The 23278-nt window shown below is 37.5% G+C and overlaps 1 protein-coding gene across 1 annotated transcript; it reads left to right on the forward strand.

Moving 5' to 3' along the window:
* The first annotated feature begins 2201 nt into the window (after window positions 1–2201).
* Window positions 2202–21483, forward strand: LOC109008778 (omega-amidase, chloroplastic). The gene is made up of 10 exons (XM_018989000.2): window positions 2202–2567; window positions 2661–2777; window positions 3368–3592; window positions 7054–7147; window positions 7832–7906; window positions 8636–8714; window positions 19488–19503; window positions 20634–20714; window positions 20904–20986; window positions 21083–21483. Exons 1-10 carry the CDS (start codon window positions 2223–2225, stop codon window positions 21159–21161), a joined length of 1194 nt encoding a protein of 397 aa, XP_018844545.2. The 5' UTR covers window positions 2202–2222; the 3' UTR covers window positions 21162–21483.
* Window positions 21484–23278: the final 1795 nt, after the last annotated feature.

Genomic DNA, 23278 nt, shown 5'->3' on the forward strand with positions numbered 1-23278 from the left:
AATCCTAACTAATGCAGGTTGGGATGTTTCTAAATTACATACGTTGGTGCCAGAAGAGATGGTTGAGAGAATAACTACTTTATCGGTCTAGATTTCAAGTTGTTTTGATGTGCGTATTTGGCAGCCTAATTCGGATGGGTGGTTTACTACTAAATCAACTTGGAATCTTGATAGAGTTCAAGGCCCGGTTTCTTTATGGAGAAAATGGCTTTGCAATAAATTTGTCCCCAAGAAAATGTATTTTCTTTGTTGGCCTTCTAAAAAACGAGTGTTACCTGTGGATGATGTCCTTATTAAGCTGGGCATTTCGTTAGTATCAAAGTGCCATTGTTGTGATTTACCACAGCAATAATCTATTGATCGCATTCTTTGTAGTGGGGACTTGGCTGTTACGGTTTGGAATTATTTTGCAGGTCTTGTGGGTGTTCGGTTACCTCATCTCCGAAGTTGGCATGTTGTTATGAATATTTGGTGGCTTCGTGCCTCGGCATCTTCTCAAGCAGGGTGCTGCTGGGGAATTTTTCCCATCACAATCTCATGGGCATTATGGAGAGCACGGTGTGATGATAGAATGGAAGGGAAAAAAAACGGATTGGAAAGGTGTGGTGCAGTGGGTTAAGCTGATGCTAATAGATATTTTTTCTCTGCCTTGAAAATTTGACAAATTGAAGCAGCATGTTCTCAATATTTTACAAGAGTTAGGTTGCCCGATTGGCCAAGTTGTCAATAAAAATATGAAAGTTGTGGCTTGGGTTAAGCTGTGTAGAGGGAAGTATAAACTTAATGTCGATGGCAGCTCGCTCAAAAATCCTGGTTTTGCGGGTGGAGGAGGGATTATTAGAGATCATTGTGGTCGAGTAATTGCAGGTTTTTCAACCCACTATGAGCTTTACTTGATGGATTAAAATTGGCTCAACAATTGGGTATCCGAGATATAATGGTGGAGTCAGATTCTGAAGTTATTGTGAGATGGATCGAGGCTGGTAAATGTAACTTATGGTATTTGTGGGATTATTGGGATGACATAAAAAGGTTGCTTTCGGAATTAAATTGTTCCATCCATCATATTTACAGAGAAGCTAATATGGTTGCGGATTATCTTGCTAAAGAAGATGCTTATATTCGGTGTAAGTATTTTACAGATTCTGACATTGGTAGGGGATTTCTTCGAGGCTTATTACGGACAGATTTTTGGGGACTTCCTTATTTAAGGTTGTAACCTTGGTTTTTTTATTAGTTTGGTAATTTCTAAATTTGTTATGGTGTCTGGTGCTTGGGGCGTAATTAGTCTTTCTTTTTATTGTAAAGCCTGAGTACATTGATTGTTACCATGATATTCCTCCGCCATAAGTGAGAAATTATTAATAAGCTTGAGTGAGAGTAACTATTGGACATGTGTCTACTCACTCTTCTATAAAAAAGCAAGAAAGTATGGTATCAAGTCATTAGTATTAGATTATATGGGTCCACCCGAGCTTGACACGTTTAATTAAATTGGTGATATTCTAAAATCCAAAACGACCCATATAAATAATGGGTAGCATGAAACGACCTGTTTCACTCGTTTAGTAATTAAGTTTCATTGGGTTAACTTGAATACGACCTATTTAACCCGTTTAACCTAATTCAACTTATTTAACCCCGCTTTATATAAATGGGTTGAGCTGATCTATATTTTTATTTTTCAACCCAATTATTATAATTTTATATTAGAATACAAGGATAACTATATAAAGTATTTATAATTATAGTTGAGTTTATGATAAAATATTTTATTATCAATATCCTAACCATATATAAGAAAATTAATATTTTTATAAAGCAAAATTTCATATTAACAAAAAAGGTATTATAATTTGAGATACTAAATAGTCAAATACTAATATTAATAGAGTAATGTTATATATAGTTGTGGAATACGCAAACGCCGTGCAGTCATTTTGAAAAAGAGTGGAGTCTATTATTAAAAAATTAATTTATTTTCATGTAGGTCTCATATTTATTCACTTTTTTTAAAATGACTGTACGATACTTGCACACTCACGATTGTAAGTATCATTTCTCATATTAATATTAGATATTTCTAAAAAGAAAAAATACATATAAGATTAAATAATTATAAAATTTAAAAATAAAATTTATTCATACGCTGATTGATTACTGATTTCGCTGACGCCGGCCCAATTGAACAGAGTGAATTTATTTTTTAATATTTCAGATTTATGAGTGTCATGTATGAATGCTGTGGAGCGACTTCGGAGTATCTGAAAGGGTCAACAGTGGTACAAAGTGAAATGAAAGCAGCATTATCATCGTTGCTCAGCTCCAGGACTGTCTCTATCCACCATCCCTCCTCTGCTCTCTCTCGCTCTACTTTCCCCTACAAATCCCTCTTTAAGTCTCCCATCCTCCCAATTCTCCCCATACACCAGAGTAATCTCACAAATTTTACCCGAAAATCCCCACTTCATACCAGCTTCGCTGCTCCCATAATGGCCTCCTCTTACAAGTCCGAACAAGCCAGGGTCCCTCCTGCCGTTCCCTTGCCCACTCCCCCAGTCACCAAGGCAAACTCTTTCTCTCTCACTCTTGCTCTTTTTCGTTTCTTTCACTTGATTTGCCGTGATTTAGTTTGTTTTCTTTCTGTGCGGTGATTTTAGTTCAAGATCGGCTTGTGCCAAATTTCGGTGACGCCCGATAAGGAGAGGAACATCGCGCATGCTCGGAAGGCGATTGAGGAGGCTGCCGCAAAGGGTGCCCAGCTTGTTCTCTTGCCCGTGAGTGCACCACCTGTACTTTGAATCTCATGTATTATGCTGTTTCTTCAATTTCCTATTAGTTTTTCATTGTCGTAGGATTTGATTATGTTTCTCATGGACTCGCTTTGGACCTGGTGTTATGGTCGTATTGTATATATTTTTGGCACATGTTTGGCTGTAAATCATCAATTCATGCGTTGCCCGATACTGTGAGATTTTAAATATTTCCATAATCAAAATAAGTACTTATTAATTTGCTAACCGCATGATCCTTTAGATATTTTAACCGCTATGTATTGGCTATGTAGTACCATTTTGTTTCAATATGTCTTTCCATCTGGCTATTGAGTAGAAAATACTGATTTGAATTCTGTTCTTGATTCTAGGCTTAGTTGAGTAGAGGATTTTATTTTTAGTGTTCCAAATTTTGAAAACTTGGAATGTTCTAATCTTCTTTCTATTTTCTCAGGCTCTCAGCCATCGAACTTAGTTATAAATTTGGGATTGTGTATCCTTAGCTCCTTTTATTTTTTCAGACATCAGAGAAGCTGATATATTTAAATTTGCCTTACATGGTTTTAAATTTTGACCATGTTTTCTCATGTCAGGAAATATGGAATAGTCCATATTCAAATGATTGCTTCCCAGTCTATGCTGAGGACATTGATGCAGGTGGTGATGCATCTCCTTCAACCATGATGCTTTCTGAAGTTTCTCGTCTTCTGAAGATCACAATAGTTGGTGGCTCTATACCAGAACGTTCAGGGGATCGAATATATAATACTTGTTGTGTCTTTGGTACTGATGGAAAATTGAAAGCTAAACATAGGAAGGTACTGTTTTAGACTTACCTTGCATGCTGTATATTACACCCAAAATAGGCCAGTTCTGATTAAAATTATGGATTTGTATAGTCAAAACCAAATTAACCTTTTAGAACTGATGCTGAGGAATGGAAGGGCTGGATGTACCATTTTATGTCTTTCATGGCCATCTAAGGAATCTAATGTCAAGCATAGGCTATGGCTTCAATATCACATAATACTTGCTCCCAATATATATAATCACCTGAGTTTTACTAGGCTACCTTTGTCTTGGTATTTTGCAATTAATTAATATGCGGTCTGGATTATTCTGTTAGATGTCCTATATTGTTTGTCTATATCTACAGCCTTAACAATATCATCATTTATGCATTTTCCTTTTGCCTTTTTACCCTTTACAGAAAAGGATCTCGGTTGTGTTTATATAGTTAATTTTCTTGTTATTCATTTGCAACATATTGAAATATGGTGACTATAAACCAAAGATTCAGGTTTAAGCCATGCACGGAAGATTTCTCTTGGAAACCCAAGTTAGAAGGGCTATTTTTTGACTCTATTGACTAGGTAAGTGCAGAATGGTTAGAGGGAGCTTTTGAAGAAGAAGAAGTTCATGATGTGATTAGAGGAATGGCAAGGGACAAGGCTCTGAGTTCGGATGGCTATTCAATCGCTTTTTTTCAAGCTTTTTGGGACATATTGTGCGAAGATATTATGAAGGTTTTTCTTGAATTTCATTCATATATGAAATTTGAGAAAAGTTTCAATGCTACTTTTATTGCACTCATTCCTAAAACGGTGGGGGCTGTGGAGATGAGAGATTTTCGGCCTATTAGTTTGGTAAATGGGGTGTGGTGAAGACAGGAATCAAAGGGTTGGGGTTGGGTGTTCGGGTAGAGTTTTAGTTCTACGGGAAACAAAAGGTTGGGGTTGGGTCTAGTGTATTTTGGGTTGTTTTTCCATGGGTTTTTTGGGTCATTTTGGGCAAGGTATTTTCTTGTATACATTCAGTGTATTTGGTTTCTCCTTTTGATATATATAATTTTTACTTATAAAAAAAAAGGGGTGTACAAGATTATTTCTAAGGTGTTTGCTAATCGCATGAGTGTGGTGATGTAGAAGATCATTTTGAAGTCTCAAAATGCATTTGAGGAGGGGACAAATTCTTGATTCAGTTTTAATTGCTAATGAATGTTTGGAGAGTAGAATCAAGTTGGGTGAATATGGAAATTTAGTTAAATTGGATATGGAAAAAGCTTATGACCATGTTAGTTGGGAGTTTCTCTTATACTTACTTGGGAGATATGGCTTTGGAGAGAAATGGCATTCGTGGATCAAGCATTGCATTTCAACGTCGAGATTTTCCATCTTGGTGAATGGTTCTCCGGTTGGGTTCTTCAACAGTTCGCATGGTTTGAGACAAGGAGATCCTCTATCTCCTTTTCTTTTTGTCCTTGTTATTGATGCTTTGAGTGGAATGATTGAAGCGGCAATGGAAGGAAGTTTCTTGTCGGGCTTTGTGTGGGGAGATGAGTCTTGGAGTAGCTTAAAAGTCTCTCATATTCTTTGCTGATGACACTTTGATTTTTAGTGAGCCAAATCAAGATCATCATCTTCGTTTTTTGAGAGCCCTTTTGTTATGTTTTGAGTCTGTTTCAGGACTTGGAATAAACTTATCTAAATCTGAAATTGTTCCTGTGGGTTCCATTTTGAATATTTCAGATTTGGCCAATATTTTGGGGAGTAAGGTATTTTCGTTGCCTTTGAGGTATCTTGGTCTTCCCTTGTGGGCTCCTCATAAATCTGGTACAATTTGGGATGAGGTGATTGGGAAGATTGAAAGGGGATTAGCTGGATGGAAAAAGTTATATCTGTCTGAAGGGGGAAGAATAACCTTGATTAAAAGCATGTTGTCTAATCTTCCTACTTATTTTCTTTCTCTTTTCCCTTTGCTGGCAGGGGTGGCAAAAGGAATTGAGAGGATTTTTCGGACCTTTTTGTGGGGAGGTAAATGAGAGGAAAAAAGGTTCCATTTGGTCAGTTGGAATAAGGTTTGTCAACCGGTTTCTTGTGGAGGTTTGGGGGTGCGAAATTTGAGGCTATTTAACAAAGCACTTCTTGGGAAATGGCTGTGGAGATATCATATCGAGAGAGATGCCTTATGGAAAAATGTTGGTGTTGGTGTTCTAATGAAGTGAGAGTGTATGGGGTGAGTTTGTGGAAGACCATTCGGATGGGTTGGGGGGAGTTTGTTAATCATTTCATGTGGGGATTCAGCTCTCAAGATTGCTTTTCCTTCTCTTTTTAGGATTTCTAGGGAGCAAGATGATGCAGTGGCTGATTCTTTTTCTTGTATGAATAATAATCTTCAACGGAATGTAGGTTTTGTTAGAGATGTGCATGATTGGGAAGTGAATGTAGTTTCTAATTTCTTTGGAAGACTTTGTAATTCGAAGATTGCCTAGGGAAGGGAGGATAGTTTGCTGTGGGTTCATGCAGGAAATTCTAGATTTTCGGTTAGTTCCTTTTACAAGGTGCTAACCTGTCATTGTGGCTATGATTACCCTTGGAAAAGCATTTAGAGAGTGAAGGTACCTAGTAAGGTGGCATTTTTCTATTGGTTGGAAAGATTTTTAGGGGAGAAAACATGTTGCTGCCATATGGAAGATGATTCCTTTGTGCTTGATGTGGTGCTTATGGTTGCAGAGGAATAAGAGGTGCTTCGAAGACAAAGAACACTCTATGGGAGAACTTAAGGATTTTTTTTTCGATAATTAATAAGAATTTTATTATCACGAATAGGCATAGCCCAAGTACACAGGAAGTATAAAAAGGAAATATCTACTACACTCTAGAAAACAGGAAAACTAAAACAAAAACAGATTCAGTACATTCTCATCATTCCTTACAAAGATCTTAGCCCACAAACTCAAAGTAGAAAATAAAAAGTTTCGAAGATCTTCAGGAGAACTTTAAGGATTTTTTCTTCTGTACTTTGTATTTTTGGGCTAAGGCTCTTGTATTGAATGGTGATAATTTTCATGATTTGCCTTAGTTTTTTTTGTTTCTAGAGTGAATAACATATTTCCTTTGTATACTTCCCGTGTACTTGGCCTTTGCCTATTCTTGGTAATAAAATTCCCTTATTAATTGTTAAAAAAAAAAAAAAAAAAGAGTTGTGTAAGGGAATGATCATAAAGGATGAGGTGTGGCTTTTGTAATTAAGAGAAGAATAAAATCAATGAACCAATAACATAATAAAAAAATTAAGGTAATTAGGAAAATGCTGTGGTGGATTGATGAGAGCAAAATGAAATGCTTAAAAAATCATATAGGCAACATACATGTCTTAAATAATATGAACTAAACTTCACTTGTAAAAAACCATAGTATGAACTAAATTTCTAGAGAAGATAATTTCACAGAACTTCTTGTTAGTTTCTACTTATTTTGATTTACGCGTTGGACTATAGGTACACCTTTTCGACATTGACATTCCTGGGAAGATTACCTTTATTGAATCAAAGACTCTCACAGCAGGGGAGACTCCAACCGTTGTGGACACGGGTAATCTTTACAATTGAAATTATTATGCCAACTTAGAGAAGGCTCTTTTTGAGGCCACATGCTTATTTAAGTTTCTGACAATTACAAGGTTTTTAATGGAGCTAGCTTACATGACTTTTTTGTATCACTTTCTAGCTCCTAACTTGTACCTAGGTGTTCTCTGATGTATACTTCCTGTGTACTTGAACTATGCCTATTTACTTGTTTCAATAAAAAATTTATGTTACTTACAAAAAAAAAAACAGTTTTTGACAATTAGGTTGTGGTTTGAAAGAGAGGAGTTGTGATATTTTGGGATTAGCTTTAGGAAATCTTGCTTCATGCATGGTTTCCTAATCCAGTTACTTTGGGGTGTTTGGCTTGACAACCATATTGTGACCTGAGGGTAGGGGGTGGTATATAATATAGTCTTCGAAAGTTCTGTCTACACTATCTGTTGGCTACTCCTATAATCTAGCTTATATTGGAAAACCTCTACATTTATTGAAGGGACTAGATACCAATGCATAGATTGGAATGGAACACAAATTTGCCATTGCACTTTTTGTATTAATAATTGTTATCTGAGCATCTTTTTTATACTGAGACTACCTGTGATGTTGATCTTTTCCATTGCCTTGTATCTATTTCTCAGGAAAATCTCCTTCCTTCTTGGGCCATTGTAACCATTGGATGTTATTGCAGATGTCGGGCGAATTGGTATAGGCATCTGTTATGACCTTCGCTTTCAGGAGCTGGCCATGATATATGCAGCAAGAGGTTTGTTTGTTCCTCCCATTGACCTGTGAAAGGTTGAGCATTTTTCTCTACTGGTGGATGTTATCAATAGCAGTTAGCTATTGATAGTCAACAACTAAAATTTCTGTCATTACTTTGGTTTATCAACAATTTATAGCTGTGATAAAGAAACAAGGAGAGATTATAGTTTCTTGTATTCCATATGATTGTCCTAATCACATCTACATGGTATCGGCAAAGCTTATTCTTCTTCTTCCTTTCCATAGAGTTATCCAGAACCACTTAATACTGTATTGCTTTTTATGACATGCCCATGTCATCATTTTAACTTCCATAATTAAAGATTGTCAGTTTAGTAATATAAAAAAACATTTAGGGAAAAATTAATGCAAATGAAACACAAAAGAAGAAACTGTTTCAAAGGGTGTAAGCTGGATCCCTCCCCCCCACCCAAAAAAAATCCCACTAGAAAAGGATTATGTTACTCAATCCCCATTCACGCATGCCTCTATTCAAATCATTAATCATTGTATGGAATTGCTACATCAAGGTTGTGAGATGGTGCTTACTCTTCTAAGTTTCCCTGTTTCAATACAATTGTCCTTATTTCTCTTCTGCTCATTAATATATTCCTTTAGGGTGTGATTTATTAAGCGAACACTGCTGATCAATCACACTGATTTGTTTACATCATCCAGTCCTTTTATATGGGCATTGAACGCTAACAAAATCAAGTTGGTTTGACGTCAGGTGCTCATTTGCTATGCTATCCTGGTGCATTTAACATGACTACCGGACCATTGCATTGGGAGTTATTGCAGAGGGCAAGGTATGGATAAATTTCACTAATTGCCAGCTGATATTCCTTGCAAAGTTCTGCTATTGTAAACATAATGTTGTGTGTGAAAGAAACAGAACCATGTCAGACAGAACCATGTCAAGCTGTTATTTTTGCTTATACTTACACTGGTGCTTTAAATTACTAAATAACATAAAAACCCAGACTATGTCTGTAAAGGTATTACTTCAAGATCCTCACAAGAACACAGTAAGGATTAACAAGAATTCAACCCAGAATCAAGAAACAAGAAACAAGCAAGAAAGGAACCCAAGAATCCAATGTATTAATTCTTGGTAAAGGTTTTCGAGGAACCTTCAACCTCCAAAGTAAAATCAATCCTCAACAATTCTGAATGAAAAACACAGAGTTCAACTATAGCTTTTATACACTGTTTACAAGAAGAATAAAACGACGTACTACTATAGTTTTCTCTTTGTACATTTCGTTACCGATGAGGTTTTTAGGGTTTGTGAGGTGAGATTTCTACTGTGTTGAGTGTTGTTTAAGTGAGATTAGGGGGATTATGGGGTTCGTGAACCATTTGGTGATAGAATCAAAGGAGTTTTACTTGTTGAAGGATGGGAAGTTCTTGTTCATTACTGAGAGGACTAGGAGGGTGGTGAAGGAGATGAGGTTGGGAATTCTTACTGTGCATTGGTTTTGCCAAAACACTGAAGGATTGCATGAAGGGTGAAGAAGGATTTTTATACAACCTCAAGGGAGGGCACCAAAAGCTTCATCGTGCAAAGGTGTTCAAACGTTCATGGACATTACATGGCTTTGGTGGAGTACGGTGGTGGTGGCTGATGTAGTTTCATTTTCATACCTAAAGAATTGGGAGGTAAGGGCTGGAAGAAAATGGCAGATGCACTATGGGAAGCAATTTTGGAGAAAGGGCAAGAGCTTCATGGCAGAGGAGGGGTAGCGCAGAGGCCATTGGTGGTGGTGAACCACCCACAGAGCCATTTGTATAGGGAGGTCCTGGTGCAACAAAATATGCCATCTCATAGCTCTGGTGCAGTAGAGAATGTTGACAGGGGTGGTCAGGCTCCACCTTCTTATGGGACAGCGAGGGCATAGTGGAGAGGTGGAGGAAGTAGGCATGTCGTAGGTCTGGAAAAGGAGGATGTGCACAGTACCTTGCTGGATGTGCAAATGCATTTGTCGGTAATGCAAGAGGTGGAGGCTCTAATACAGTGCGTTGAAGAGGATTACAAGATGGGCTTGGGTGATGTATATGGATTGGGAAATACAATGGGCTTGGGCTATAAGGCCCGTGGGAAATTAAAAGATTCTAAGGGAACAAGGGGCAACTTAAGGAGACTGGGCTAGCTCTAAACTAATGGGCTAATTGATGGAGACTGGGCCAGGTCCAAGCCAAACAAGACACTTGGTTGGGCGTAAGGAATTAGGGCAACATCCTAGGGCTGGAACCTAGCCCGTGTGGAGGGTCAGGGGGAGTGGAGAGGCTTGGCCTTCTACTGCTTGGAGCCAGTCAACGGTGCCGAAGAAGGTGCTGAGGTACCCATAAGAATTGCAAGTCACTCATCGGACTTGTGAGAAGACAATAGTGGTACTGAGGAGTTCAACATGGAGATGGAGGACCCGAGAGAACGAGATGAAGGTGCCAAGGTGTTAAGAACCGTAGTTCATACTCCAATCAACCCGTCGGGATCGCGAGGGTTGAGGAACCATTGACGGTGGCTCAAAAGGTGATCTTGGAGTTGCCGATAGATGATCCAGAAATGAATATCAACACTTTCTCACAGGTGGAAGTGGAATCTCATTCATGGCTCCACAGACAGTGCCGATGGGCAGTGGGGAAGAAGCTCAGGTGATTTCCACACCAACAGACGTGGGTTCCCAGCCACAACACCCACAGACAAGACCGATGGGTAGTGGGGAAGATGTTTAGGTGATGTTCTCTCTAGCGAAGGTCTTTGGGCAACGAATGGGGGCAGAGAATGGCACGGGAGTCAGTGGTGAAGTCAATGCCTCTTGACTTCTCGTCTGAGTCAGAGGACTTAAATTACACTCTTCAGTTGGTGTATAAGGAGTCTAAGGCGGACCTGGAACCGTTATGCACCTTGTCTCCCTTGCTTACAACAGGAGGCTTACCTAGGGGTGTAAAGAGTTCGGTCTGGACCGGAAAAACTGACCTGACCGAATGGTTCGGTCCAGATAGGACCAGACTGAAGTTGAGACCGGTCGGTCTTGGTCCCACAAATTGTGGATCGAAAAAATTCGGTCCGGTCCTAGGGTCTATAAATTTTGGACCGGAGCGAACTCTTATATATATTTTAAAAATATTTTTAATAATTTAATATATTATTTTTATATAGTAATTATATAAGTTAATGATGTAATTTTCATCTAATTTGTTATCATTGACCATATAAAATGTAAAATAATATATGCTATCAATTAATAATAAATCATAAACATGTGATAATTTATGTCATTATATGTAAATATTTAATACATTATACATTCATACATACACTACTATTTTCACTTAATTAAAATAATTAGGTAATTATTTTTTTAAATACCTAAGTTGCTAGTAAGCATGAATAATCTATATACAATGAAATTATTTGATATTCATTAACCATATATAAAATGTATGACATTATTAATAATTATACATATTAAAGAGTAAAGTTTGAGTTAGTAAGTATTAGCTATCAACATCATTAATATAATTATAGTAAAATATTTTTTTTTAATGAGTTAGTTACATAATTCACATTATGTGGAAATCCCGATAAATATGGAGATGTGGAGTAATTAGTTGTAGATATTGAGATATTGTATTAGTGGAGTAATTTATGGTAAATATTGTTTAGGAAGTTTCTATTTAGGAAGTTTCTGTTTTCTTGTCAATTAGTTAGGCAGATTTTCCTGCTCTTATTCTAGGAAATTCTTTCCTTCTTTGATATTTCTCTTGTATCTTAAAAGATCACTAGCATGTACAAAAATATACTGATATATCATTTTAATTTCATGGTATCAGAGCTAGTGTTTTTTCTAAACCTACCTATCAATGATGGAAACTGCCGTTAACAGGAAAAGGTCGATGACCTATGAACTCACGATAGTGAAACAGAAGCTATCTCCACCATGGGTTCAACTGGACTTGATAATTCATCCTTTCAACTCATGGTGGAGAAGCTGAATGAGAAGAATTTTCGTGAATGGGCCCAATCGATTAAGCTCGTAATCGACGGCAAAGGAAAACTGGGATACCTTACCGGCGAGACAAAAAAGCCAGCCTCAACTGACGCCTCCTCCCTCAAAAAATGGGAGTCAGAAAATTCAATGGTAATTGCTTGGCTTGTAAATTCCATGAAGCCTTCCATCGGCAAGACCTATCTATTCTTGCCATCAGCAAAAGATGTTTGGGAAGCTGTCCATGAAACATTTTTATGTTGAAAACTCCTCTCAAATATTTGAGATTAAGACTCGGCAAGGGGAGAGGGAGGTCACGGATTATTACATGGAGATGACAACCCTCTGGCAAGAACTCGATCTAAGTTTCGAAGAAGAATGGGAGTGCACTAGCGATAGTGTGCGATACAAGAAGCGACTCGAAAATAAAAGAGTTTTTGAATTTCTTGCAGGTCTTAATCGAGACTTGGATAATGTTCGCGGAAGAATTCTTGGCCGACGTCCCCTGCCTTCAACACGCAAAGTCTTCTCGAAGGTGAGGCGAGAAGAAAATAGGCATAAGGTAATGCTGAAGGAGATTGTCTCTACTGGACATACTAGACTTGAAATGTCTGGCTTGGTGTCTCGGGGCACTCTTGCTGGATCAGGTTCAAGACAACAGAAGGGATGTCCTTGGTGTGAGCATTGGCGAAATCCTGGATACACAAAAGACACTTGTTGGGAGATACACGGGAAACCATCTGATTGGAAACCAAGGCAGAACAACCGAAATCGTGGTTACCAAGCTGTTGATCATTAAGCCGAGCAACCTCAAGGAGAAAAGAGCCAAAATCCCACTCCAAACGGTGCATTTAACGTTGAACAGTTGGAGCAACTTTATAAAATGATTTCTACCCTTCATGCATTGGGTCAGTCCTCCACGAGTGTCTCTTCTGGTTCTTTAGCACACATAGGTAATTTTTTGAAAGCCTTAAGTACCACCTCTCGGCACAAAACTCCTTGGATTATTGATTCTGGTGCCACTTCTCGGCACAAAACTCCTTGGATTATTGATACTGGTGCCTCTGATCGTATGACTGATTCTTATCATCTTTTCTCCTCATACTCACCTTGTGCTAGAAATCTGAAAGTTAAAATTGCAGATGGCTCACTCTCATCTGTTGCAAGCAAAGGGAGTATCCAAATTTCTGACTCTATAACACTCAAATCTGTTCTTCATGTCCCTAATTTATCATGCAATCTGTTATCCATTAGCTAGTTGACAAAAAATTCCAATTGCTAAGCTAAATTTCTTCCCTCTCATTGTCTTTCAAGACCTATCATCGGGGAAGACGATTGGCAGTGCTAAGGAGTGTGAGGGGCTCTACTACTTTGAGGAGGCTAATGTGAGCGAGCAAAGTCAAATTGCTATTTGTGATTCTGCATCTATTCCTGAGCATAGTGAACTTTTGTTATGGCATTTTAGAATGGTTCATCGCAAATTTCAGTATTTGAGACTTTTATTTCCTTCCATTTGTTGGAATAAAACATCTCTTGATTTTCAATGTGAAATTTGTGAACTTGCTAAACATCAACGTACTTCTTTCTCAAAAACCAAAAACAAACCATCCAAACCATTCATTAGGATTCACAACGATTTATGGGGACCTTCCCGTACTCTTAAATCATTCCTACACAAGATGGTTTGTGACTTTTATTGATGATTATACTCGTATTTGTTGGGTTTACCTGTTGAAAGGCAAAACTGAAGTTCATTCTGTGTTTATCAATTTCTATTCCATGATTCAAACACAATTCCAAACAAAAGTTCAAATTCTTCGTACTGATAATGGCACAAAATATTTCAACAGTATCTTGGGAAATTATCTTCAACAGCATGGGATAATTCATCAAAGTTCATGTGTCGACATCCGGTTGCCGAATGAAAAATAGACATATTCTTGAAGTTGCTCGTGCGTTGATGTTCACTACAAACATGCCAAAAATATTCTAGGGAGATGCTATCTTAACAGCTATATATCTCATTAATAGAATCCCTAGTCATGTCCTTTCTTTTGCAACACCTCTAAAAAAGTTCTAGGAATTTTTTCGTACCTCTCGTCTCAACTCAAGTCTATCTTTCAAAGTGTTTGGTTGTACGGCCTTTGTCCATGTTTATGATCACCATTAGAATAAATTGGACCCTAGAGCTCTTAAGTGTGTTTATATTGGCTATTCTCTCACCCAAAAAGGCTACAAATACTCCAGCCACACAAAAAATGTTTGTTAGCGTTGATGTTACCTTCTTTGAGACCACTCTTTACTTCCAAAAGCCCTCTCTTCAAGGGGAGAATTTGAGTGAAGCTCGGCCTTGGGATTTTCTGGACTTCGATGTCCCTATTGCTGAATCTATCTCAACCATTTTTGTTGAATCTGTCCCTATTGTTGAATTTGTCCCAACCATTTCGAAGTTGCCAGTTACAGAAGAAAACTTAAACTTAGGGGGAGATGTAGAAAAATAAAATGACAAGGAGATACTTGTTTATTCAAGGAAAGTCAAAATTAAGGTACAAGGAGAATCTCACACCTGAGGCACCAAGAGTTGGAAACGATGATAGATCCAAGCAATCATGAGTTTCTTTCCAATCCCGACCAGCTAATAGCTCAAAATTGTCATGAGTTCTCTAATAAATCTGAGCCTACTGATATTGATTTACCTATTGCTCTCAAGAAACAAACTCGGTCATGTACTCTATCCTATTTCAAAATTCATGTCTTACAATATTTTGTCTATAGGGTGTCGTGCCTTTACTTCTAACCTTGATAGTATAAAAATTCCAAAAAATATTCAGGAAGCTTTGGAGATTCCAAAATGGAGAGAGGAAGTTATGGAAGAAATGCAAGCCATGGGAAAAAATGAAACTTGCGATGTCATGAATTTGCCAAGAGGGAAGAAACTAGTGGGCTGCAAATGGGTTTTCATTGTGCAATATAAAGCTGATGGGACAGTAGAACGATACAAAACCCGTCTTGTTGCAAAGGGCTTTACACAAACCTATGGCATTGACTACATTGAGACGTTTGCACCTGTGGCAAAGTTAAATACAATTCGGGTACTCTTATCTTTGGCAGCCAACTTGGATTGGCCACTTCAACAACTTGACATCAAGAATGCATTTTTGAATGGCGAATTAGAAGAAGTTTTCATGACAGTACCACCAGGTTTTTGTAAGAAGGGTGAAGAAAACAAAGTATGTAAACTGAAGAAATCCTTATATGGACTCAAACAGTCTCCAAGAGCATGCTTCGATAGATTTGCAAAGGTGATAAAGGGTCAAGGATATCGGGAAGGACAATTTGACCATACTATGTTTATACAGCAGTCCGAAGATGGAAAGAAAACAATTCTAATTGTATATGTTGATGACATAATCCTAACTGGAGATAATCTAGTGGAGATGGAGAAGTTGAAGAAAGTCTTATCCACTGAGTTTGAAGTAAAACACCTGGGACAAATGAGGTACTTCTTGGGAATGGAAGTTACCAAATCAAATAAGGGAATTAGTGTCTCTTAGTGCAAGTATGTTCTTGATCTCCTAACCGAAATTGGCATGCTTGGTTGTAAACCAAGTGACACTCTGATTGAAGCAAGAAAAAAAACAAGAGACTTTGGAAGACCTATTGAAAAAGAAAGAGATATCAAAGATTAGTTGGCAAACTAATCTATCTATCACATACCAGACCTAACATTGCATTCGCAATGAGTATGGTGAGCCAACACATGCATTCACCAAAGGAAAGACACCTGGAAGCTGTGCACAAGATCTTCAGTTATCTCAAGGATTCTCCGGGCAAAGGACTATTGTTCAAAAAATGTGAAAGCAAGGAAACAGAAGTCTTCACAGATGCTGATTGGGCAGGTTCAGCAGAGGATAGAAGGTCCATAGGGTATTGCACCTTTGTATGGGGAAATTTGGAAACTTGGAGAAGCAAAAAACAGAATGTAGTGGCCAGAAGTAGTGTTGAAGCTGAGTTTAGAGCAGTTGCACAAGGGATGTGTGAAGGACTGTGGTTACAGAAACTCTTGGAAGAACTACATTTCACAGTAAAATTTCCTATCAAGCTCTACTGCGATAACAAAGCAGCCATAAACATCTCTCTCAATCCAGTTCAACATGATAGGACCAAGCATGTAGAAGTGATAGATATTTTATCAAGGAAAAGGTGGAAGAAAGAACCATATGTATGACTTATGTTCCTACAAAAGAGCAAGCAACGGACATCTTCACCAAAGGGCTATCTAGACAAAGTTTTGATGATTTCCTCTGCAAGTTGGATATGATCAACATTTATGATCCAACTTGAGGGGGAGTGTGGAAATCCCGATAAAGATGGAGATGTGGAGTAATTAGTGGTAGATATTGAGATATTGTATTAGTGGACTAATTAGTGGAGTAATTTATGGTAGATATTGCTTAGGAAGTTTCTGTTTTCCTGGCAATTAGTTAGGCAGATTTTCCTGCTCTTACTCTAGGAAATTTTTTCATTCTTTGATATTTCTCTTGTATCTTAAATAGAGATCACTAGCATGTACAGAAATATACTGAAAATATCATTCTGATTTCACATTAATAATTCACTTAATTTTAATTTGATAATTTAAATTATTTTTTTATTAATTTATTTGAAAACGAAAAGATGAAACAAAATAAAAAATAATTGGGCCGGAATGACCAGACCGGACTGCACCAATAGCTACCGGTCCGGTCCCTATGGATGTTCAGTTCAGTCTAGTCCGGTTCGGGGAAAATGATGGACCAAAAATTTTGGTCCTTGCCCCACCCCCCCACGGACTAGATTGGACCGATTTACACCCCTAGACTCACCATCGGATTTGGTGACTCAGAAACTGAAGGATATTCAAGAGTGTGTGGGGATTTCTTGTGACAAGTTCGAGGAGCAATTCAGGACATTACTTGTTGATATCGAGGAGGGTCGGTTTCAATCTCCTAGATTTGCCTCTAGGAAAAATAGTGAGCTGAAGCCTCTCATTTGTTCAATCAATTATGACGAACAGGAGGGGAGTACTAGCAAGGGTAGATCTAAGGGAAAAGGTATTTCTACCCATGAAGCCTATAATTCATTCTTGGAACATCCGGGGTCTTAATGATCCCAACAAGTGGTTGCAGGTGAAGAATCTTTTACACCATTGGAAGTTGGACATTGTGTGTTTGCAGGAAACCAAGATGGAGTTCATGGATCGTAGCATCATCACTAGCATTTGGGGCTGTCCATTTGTGAGGTGGGTGTACCTTTCATCTGAGGGAGCATCCGGGGGTATCCTTATGTGGGATTCAAGGGTGGTTGAGTCTATTGAGGAGTGTTGGAAATTATATGGTGGCATGTTCATCCAAAAATGTGGAGGACAGTTTTTTATCGACCTTTGCTAGTGTGTATATGGGCCAAATGTGGACACGCTTAAGAAGATTTTATGGGAGGAGCTTGTGGGTTTTGGTAGTTGGTGGAATTTACCGTGGTGTATTGAGGGTGACTTTAACATCACTTGGTTCCCTAGTGAAAGATCGAGAGAAGTCCGGTATAGTCAAGCAATGAATGAGTTTTCAGACTTTATCTTCGATATGGACTTGGTGGATTTACCACTTGCAGACAGCGTGCACACTTGGTCTAATAACTGGGCTTGGTCTTGCTTGGACAGATTTTTGGTGTCTCCTTCATGGGAGGCACAATACTCTACCTTACTTTAGAAGAGATTGGAAAGAGTTTGCTCGAACCACTTCCCCATTGTATTGGATTGTGGAGGCATTCATGAGGGTAAAAGACATTTTAAGTTTGAAAATATGTGGCTGAAAGTGGTTTTGTGGAGGTGAGGTCGTGGTGGTCGTCTTATTCTTTAGAGGGTTCACCAAGCTTTATATTTGCTAGGAAATTGAAAGCATTGAAGAGGGATTTGAAGAGGTGAAATGTTGAAGTCTTTGGACGCATTAATAGTAAAAAACAGCCCCTTATGCAGGAACTAAAAGGTTTGGAGGAAAGGGAATGTGCTCATCTTTCTGTGGAGGACTGTTGCAGGAAATTAGCCATCACTTTGGAGTTAGCCATTACATGAGTAGAGTTATGAGTAGTATTATTTGAAAATCCTAAAATGCATTTGTGAAGGGTATACAAATCTTGGATTCGGTATTGATAGCCAATGACTGCCTAGATTGTAGAATCAAGGAAGGCATACCCGGGCTCTTGTGCAAGCTAGACATGGAAAATGCTTATGACAATGTTAATTGGGATTTTCTATGCTATTTACTTGGGAGGTGTGGTTTTGGGGATCGATGGATTTCATGGATTAGGCATTGTATAACTACGGTTGGTTATTCGGTTTTGGTGAATGCACCGGAAGGATTCTTTAACAACTCTAGGGATTAAGACAAGGGGATCCCCTCTCCCCTTTGCTTTTTGTTGTTGTTATGGAGGAGTATTGAGTCGTATGTTGAGAGCGGTGGTGAATGAAGGCTTTCTTGCTGGATTTTCAGTGGGAGGTGTTAATATATCTCACATTCTCTTTGCTGATGACACTACTATTTTGTGAGCCGAACAGCAATCATATGCAGTATTTGAGGGCTGTATTACTTGCTTTGAAGCAATTTCAGGCCTGAAGGTAAATATTTCGAAGTCTGAAATGGTTCTCGTGGGTGGTGTGAACAATATTCAGGGCTTGGCGAATATCTTGGGCTGTAAGGTTGCTTTGCTGCCTTTGAAATACCCCGGTCTTCCGTTGGGGGCTGCTTTCAAGACAAAATCTATTTGTGATGGTGTTCTAGAAAAAATTGAAAGAAGATTGGCTGGGTGGAAATGGATATACTTGTCCAAGGGTGGTCAATTAACTCTTATCAATAGCACTCTATCTAACCTCCCTAGCTATTTTTTATTCCTTTTTCCGTTACTTGCAAGTGTAGCCTCTCGTATTGAGAAAATTTTTTGCAACTTTCTTTGGGGAGGAAATTAAGTTCCATCTTGTTGGTTGCGATTTGGGGAGGAAACTAAGTTCCATCTTCTTGCTGGGAATAGACATCATTTCTTCTCTTTTTGAGGATTTGGAGGAAGAGAATGTGGAAAGTTTTATTGGATATCTTGAAGCAGTCAACTGTAATGAACCATTATCAACTGTGGCTTTTAGCCTTGGTTTTGCAAAACCTTTGTCGTTTCGTGTCAAAAATCACCTTTTGGCCAGACTAATGTTTTGGCTCCATTGCCTTTTTTTTTTTTTTTCAATTTAAGCATTGTATTGGTTGAAGGGGATGTTTTGTTAGGGCTCCCCATCCCCTCCTTTTCTATCATTTTTAGTTTAATGAACTTAAATTCATATTAAAATAATAGAAAAAGAACAGAAGGAGAATAAAATATCTTTCCCTTTACTGCCCAGCACAGCTTGAAAATATCTTTCTCCTCCTTTTAGTATCCCCCTTTGCCTATTTGCCTCGTTGATTATTAAATGATCTGTAGGTTTATGTATAGAAGTTTCATGTACTCATTCTGTAGCCGTACATGATAAATGTAACAATTCTTTTACTGAAACTTGCCTTGCTTTTCCATGTGCAGGGCTGCAGACAATCAGGTGTGCATACAAAACTTCATTTTTATTATTCTATATGATGAATCTTGTGGCTAAACTTCTCTCATTATTGATGTCTTCAGGTAGTTTCTGAAACTCATATCATTGATTCAAATGGAAATATTGTGATAAATTTTGTTTTTAAAACTCACCAGTTTGCAAGAGTATGAATCTGGTTATGATATTCCGCTCTCATATAAATCAGTCTGAAATGTCCATTGGCAGAATTACTCTGATTTCATCATAGTTTTGTTTCAATAATGTGTCAAAGATTGCTTGGATCATAGAATGTGGAATGTTGTCATTTTCTAAGAGTTTTTGTAATTTTCCGAGTCAAAGTTTGTTGTTTTTTCAATTCCCATCTCTAAAGTTTGTATCTTTTATAATGATTCTATGCCATTCCAATTTTCCTTTTTCATTGCTATATCTTATTAGGGGAAAATACACTTTCCACGCTCCAACTAATAGATGTTTTACACCATGCATCACAAACTATCAAAATTGAACATTTCACTCTCCAACTACTAAAAACTGGCACATTGCAACATTTTGGTGTTCCTTGCAGCGCTAGTGGTAGCAGTATAGTTGGTAGTTTGACAAAGGAAATTTGGTTACTAAAATTAATCAAAAAGAAATTTTATCACAATAATAGTTTTAACTTTTAATCGGGTAAAAGACATACTGCATTTGCACGGTCTTTGGGGTTCTTCATCATTTAAAATAGAGAAATGATATTTGCAGTCTTAGGGTGTGTAAGTCTCGCACTCTCTTTGAAAAAAGTGGATAAATCTGGGACTCACAAGAAAAAATTATTTTTTTAATAAACCCCACTTTTTTCAAAAGAAGTGCACTGGGCTTGCACACCTTATGATTGTATCTAGCATTACTTTTAAAAATATGTCGTTGATCAACTTTCCAATTGATGTCTTAGCTCATAAATGAAATTTGTCATTTTTTTTTTTTTTTTGTCTAGAAAGGTCTTGCCGTTTCACATATTATCAATCTCTTGGAAGACATCTAAATTGATTGCAAGCATGCATTTTTATTTTTAATATATTTTATTTATAAAAAAAATACAAACCGATAAGGAAAGTCTCAAGGGTGTTTTTCATCTTGAAAATTTTAAATGGCAGTTATATGTGGCAACCTGTTCTCCTGCCCGAGATGCTGATGCTGGTTATGTGGCTTGGGGCCACTCCACTCTCATTGGACCAGTAAGTGGATACTTTCATCTCACTTTTCTTGAACAATAGCCATTCCATGGCTGATTGATGAATGCAAGAAAAAAGTTAAAATCGATTCCTTCGTGGTTAAGTTCAAGCTTGTATCAAGACTTGGTGAAGCTTTTTAGGCCTGCAAGTTACTACCATTTAGGCACTTACCAAAAGCTACAACTGTGACAGTTTGGAGAAGTCCTGGCTACCACCGAGCATGAGGAGGCTATAATCATAGCAGAGATTGACTATTCCGTAATTGAGCTCAGGAGGTAATATTCTTACTAAATATTCTCTTCTGCTTGTGAAAATGTTTTTAAAGTACTTCGTCTGGTATTTTTTAATCCTAATTCCCATATAATATTCAGGACAAGCCTCCCCTTGTTAAAGCAACGGCGAGGTGATATTTACCAATTGGTAGATATTCAGAGGCTGAACTCTCAGTGACAGAAGAATGGAATTATTGAGGTCTGTTCTGATGCATGGACAGATTTTCGATCAGAGAGGTTACTGCAATAATAACGTGACACCATTAATTTCTGGATCTATATTGCATGAAGATTTCAGATATTACAGGGTTCCATTAGGTGAGTTGGAACTTCAATTTCTCGCAAAAGAATACTCTGTTAATGTTCTAAGATTCTCAATGACTTTAAAATGCTTGGGTTTGCTAAAGTGTTAAATTACTTGGTTTTGGAGGGTATACTCCAATCATATTGGGTGCAAACTATTTTCAGAGTTACATTCCATGCTGAAAATTCGACGGTTTGCATCCGTGACATGGGCGCGCTACATGGGTTTGGGATTTAACTAGCTAGGTAAAAAGACTGGTTCATAATCTCTGAGGTTCCGTATCATCAATATGTGTGTGCATGTGTGTATACTATGTATGTATGTATATATGCATATATATGTATGTATGTATATATGTGTAAATATGTATGTATGTATGTATATATATGTATGTTTATAATATGAAGACCAGTTCTGGGACAAGGTTGGATGTGCATGCATACTCCAGAACATGATTTTGCTAAACATTCAATAATGATAACAATCTGGTTATTAAAGTCACTACCAACATAATTGCTACACTCCTTATCTAACTTCTGGCAATATCATTGCTATATTTGTCCAGGATTACCATCCTAATTTATCCAACACAAAAGGTTTATTGTTGGCTGATGGCATTATTCCAGGTTTAGGGATTGAATTACAACTCAGCCGGCTTAGAAGCCGGTTTGTCAATCTTATGGAGACATTATTCAGCAAGTGGGATACGGATAGGATCATATGGAGACAGCTTGTGCAAGTTTTATTTGGTTGTCTAAAATTGTCATGCTTTTCAACTTTCCCTTCATAGTCATTGAAACGAGGCCCCCCACGCACTCATTGATACCCAACAAGACTGTACACATTGAAATCCAAGGGGCTCGTGATACAGTACAAAGTTTACTATAATAACAATCCTTCTTAGTGTAGATCCCATATGAGCATTTAATACCCTACCTATCTCTCTTTATATTGAACCATTTAATTCGGCAAAATAATCGTTAAGGATCTCAATTCAAACTTCAGTGACCTTGCAATTTCAACCATTAAGCAAAAGTAGAAATTGGAAGCGCAAATTTCTTCAGACATGGGCACAAATTATCACCAGTATAAGTCCCTTGTTCAGAGAAGCACAAAAGCAGCACTTCTAGACCTCCTAAAATTATATTGGGTGACTCAAAATTGCTCTTTGAACCAATCCAACAAACCCACTCACTGCTACATTTCCATCACTTTGAACAACAATCATAAAAGAATTTGAAGTGTGGATTGCTCTCAATCCATGTTTCTACGTTCCCCGAACTCACTTGTGCAGGCCAGCCCAGTGTGTGTCTGCATTCACATTGGCTTCTTCAAATAACATTTCATCTCTAAATTTAAATAACTTTATCAATAGTTGGCCCACATTGAATTAGCCAAATATTTTTCATCCTAAATATCAGATACAGTAAATTCATCTTTTGTTTTCAAATAAGAAAAGTACTATTTCACCTCCAAATACATTGTTTATTAATATTGGCACTCTCTCTCCTGTGTCTCCTTTCTCTTTCTTATTCCCTCTTCCTCACCCGAGTATTGAAGATCGTTGGAATTGTTTTGATAATATTGATATCAATTTTGTTTATTGGATTGTGAAAATGAAAATGAATATAATTGTTAGAAATTATAGGTGATTATAAGAGGTTATGAAAATATAATTAACTAAAAAATAAAAATTAATTATAAAATATACAAAATAAAAAATAATAATATTTTATTTATATAAAGAGTGTGATGACTAATCCAATGTAAACTTTAAGTTTTGAATGATTAGCTAAAAGTAAAAAAGTTACATATTAGTTAAAATTTGAAGAGTAAAATAGTCAATCCAATGCCAATGCTCTGAGCCCTCTGGAAATCTCTTCCAATCACCTTTTATTCATATTTCCAAGAAATAAAAGATAGACACACCATTTAGATTCCGTTTGAAATTTGGATTGAACTGAGATTAACTCAGTCTAGTTTAATTTTAA

The sequence above is a fragment of the Juglans regia genome, chromosome 6 (assembly GCF_001411555.2).
Source record: "Juglans regia cultivar Chandler chromosome 6, Walnut 2.0, whole genome shotgun sequence".
Taxonomy (NCBI): Eukaryota; Viridiplantae; Streptophyta; class Magnoliopsida; order Fagales; family Juglandaceae; genus Juglans; species Juglans regia.

Coding starts and splice junctions, on each gene's coding strand:
- LOC109008778 (XM_018989000.2), top strand. CDS start 2,223: ATGAGTGTCATGTATGAATGCTGTGGAGCGACTTCGGAGTATCTGAAA. Junction 3,593..7,053: donor TGAAAGCTAAACATAGGAAG/GTACTGTTTTAG, acceptor GTTGGACTATAG/GTACACCTTTTCGACATTGA. Junction 7,907..8,635: donor CATGATATATGCAGCAAGAG/GTTTGTTTGTTC, acceptor GTTTGACGTCAG/GTGCTCATTTGCTATGCTAT.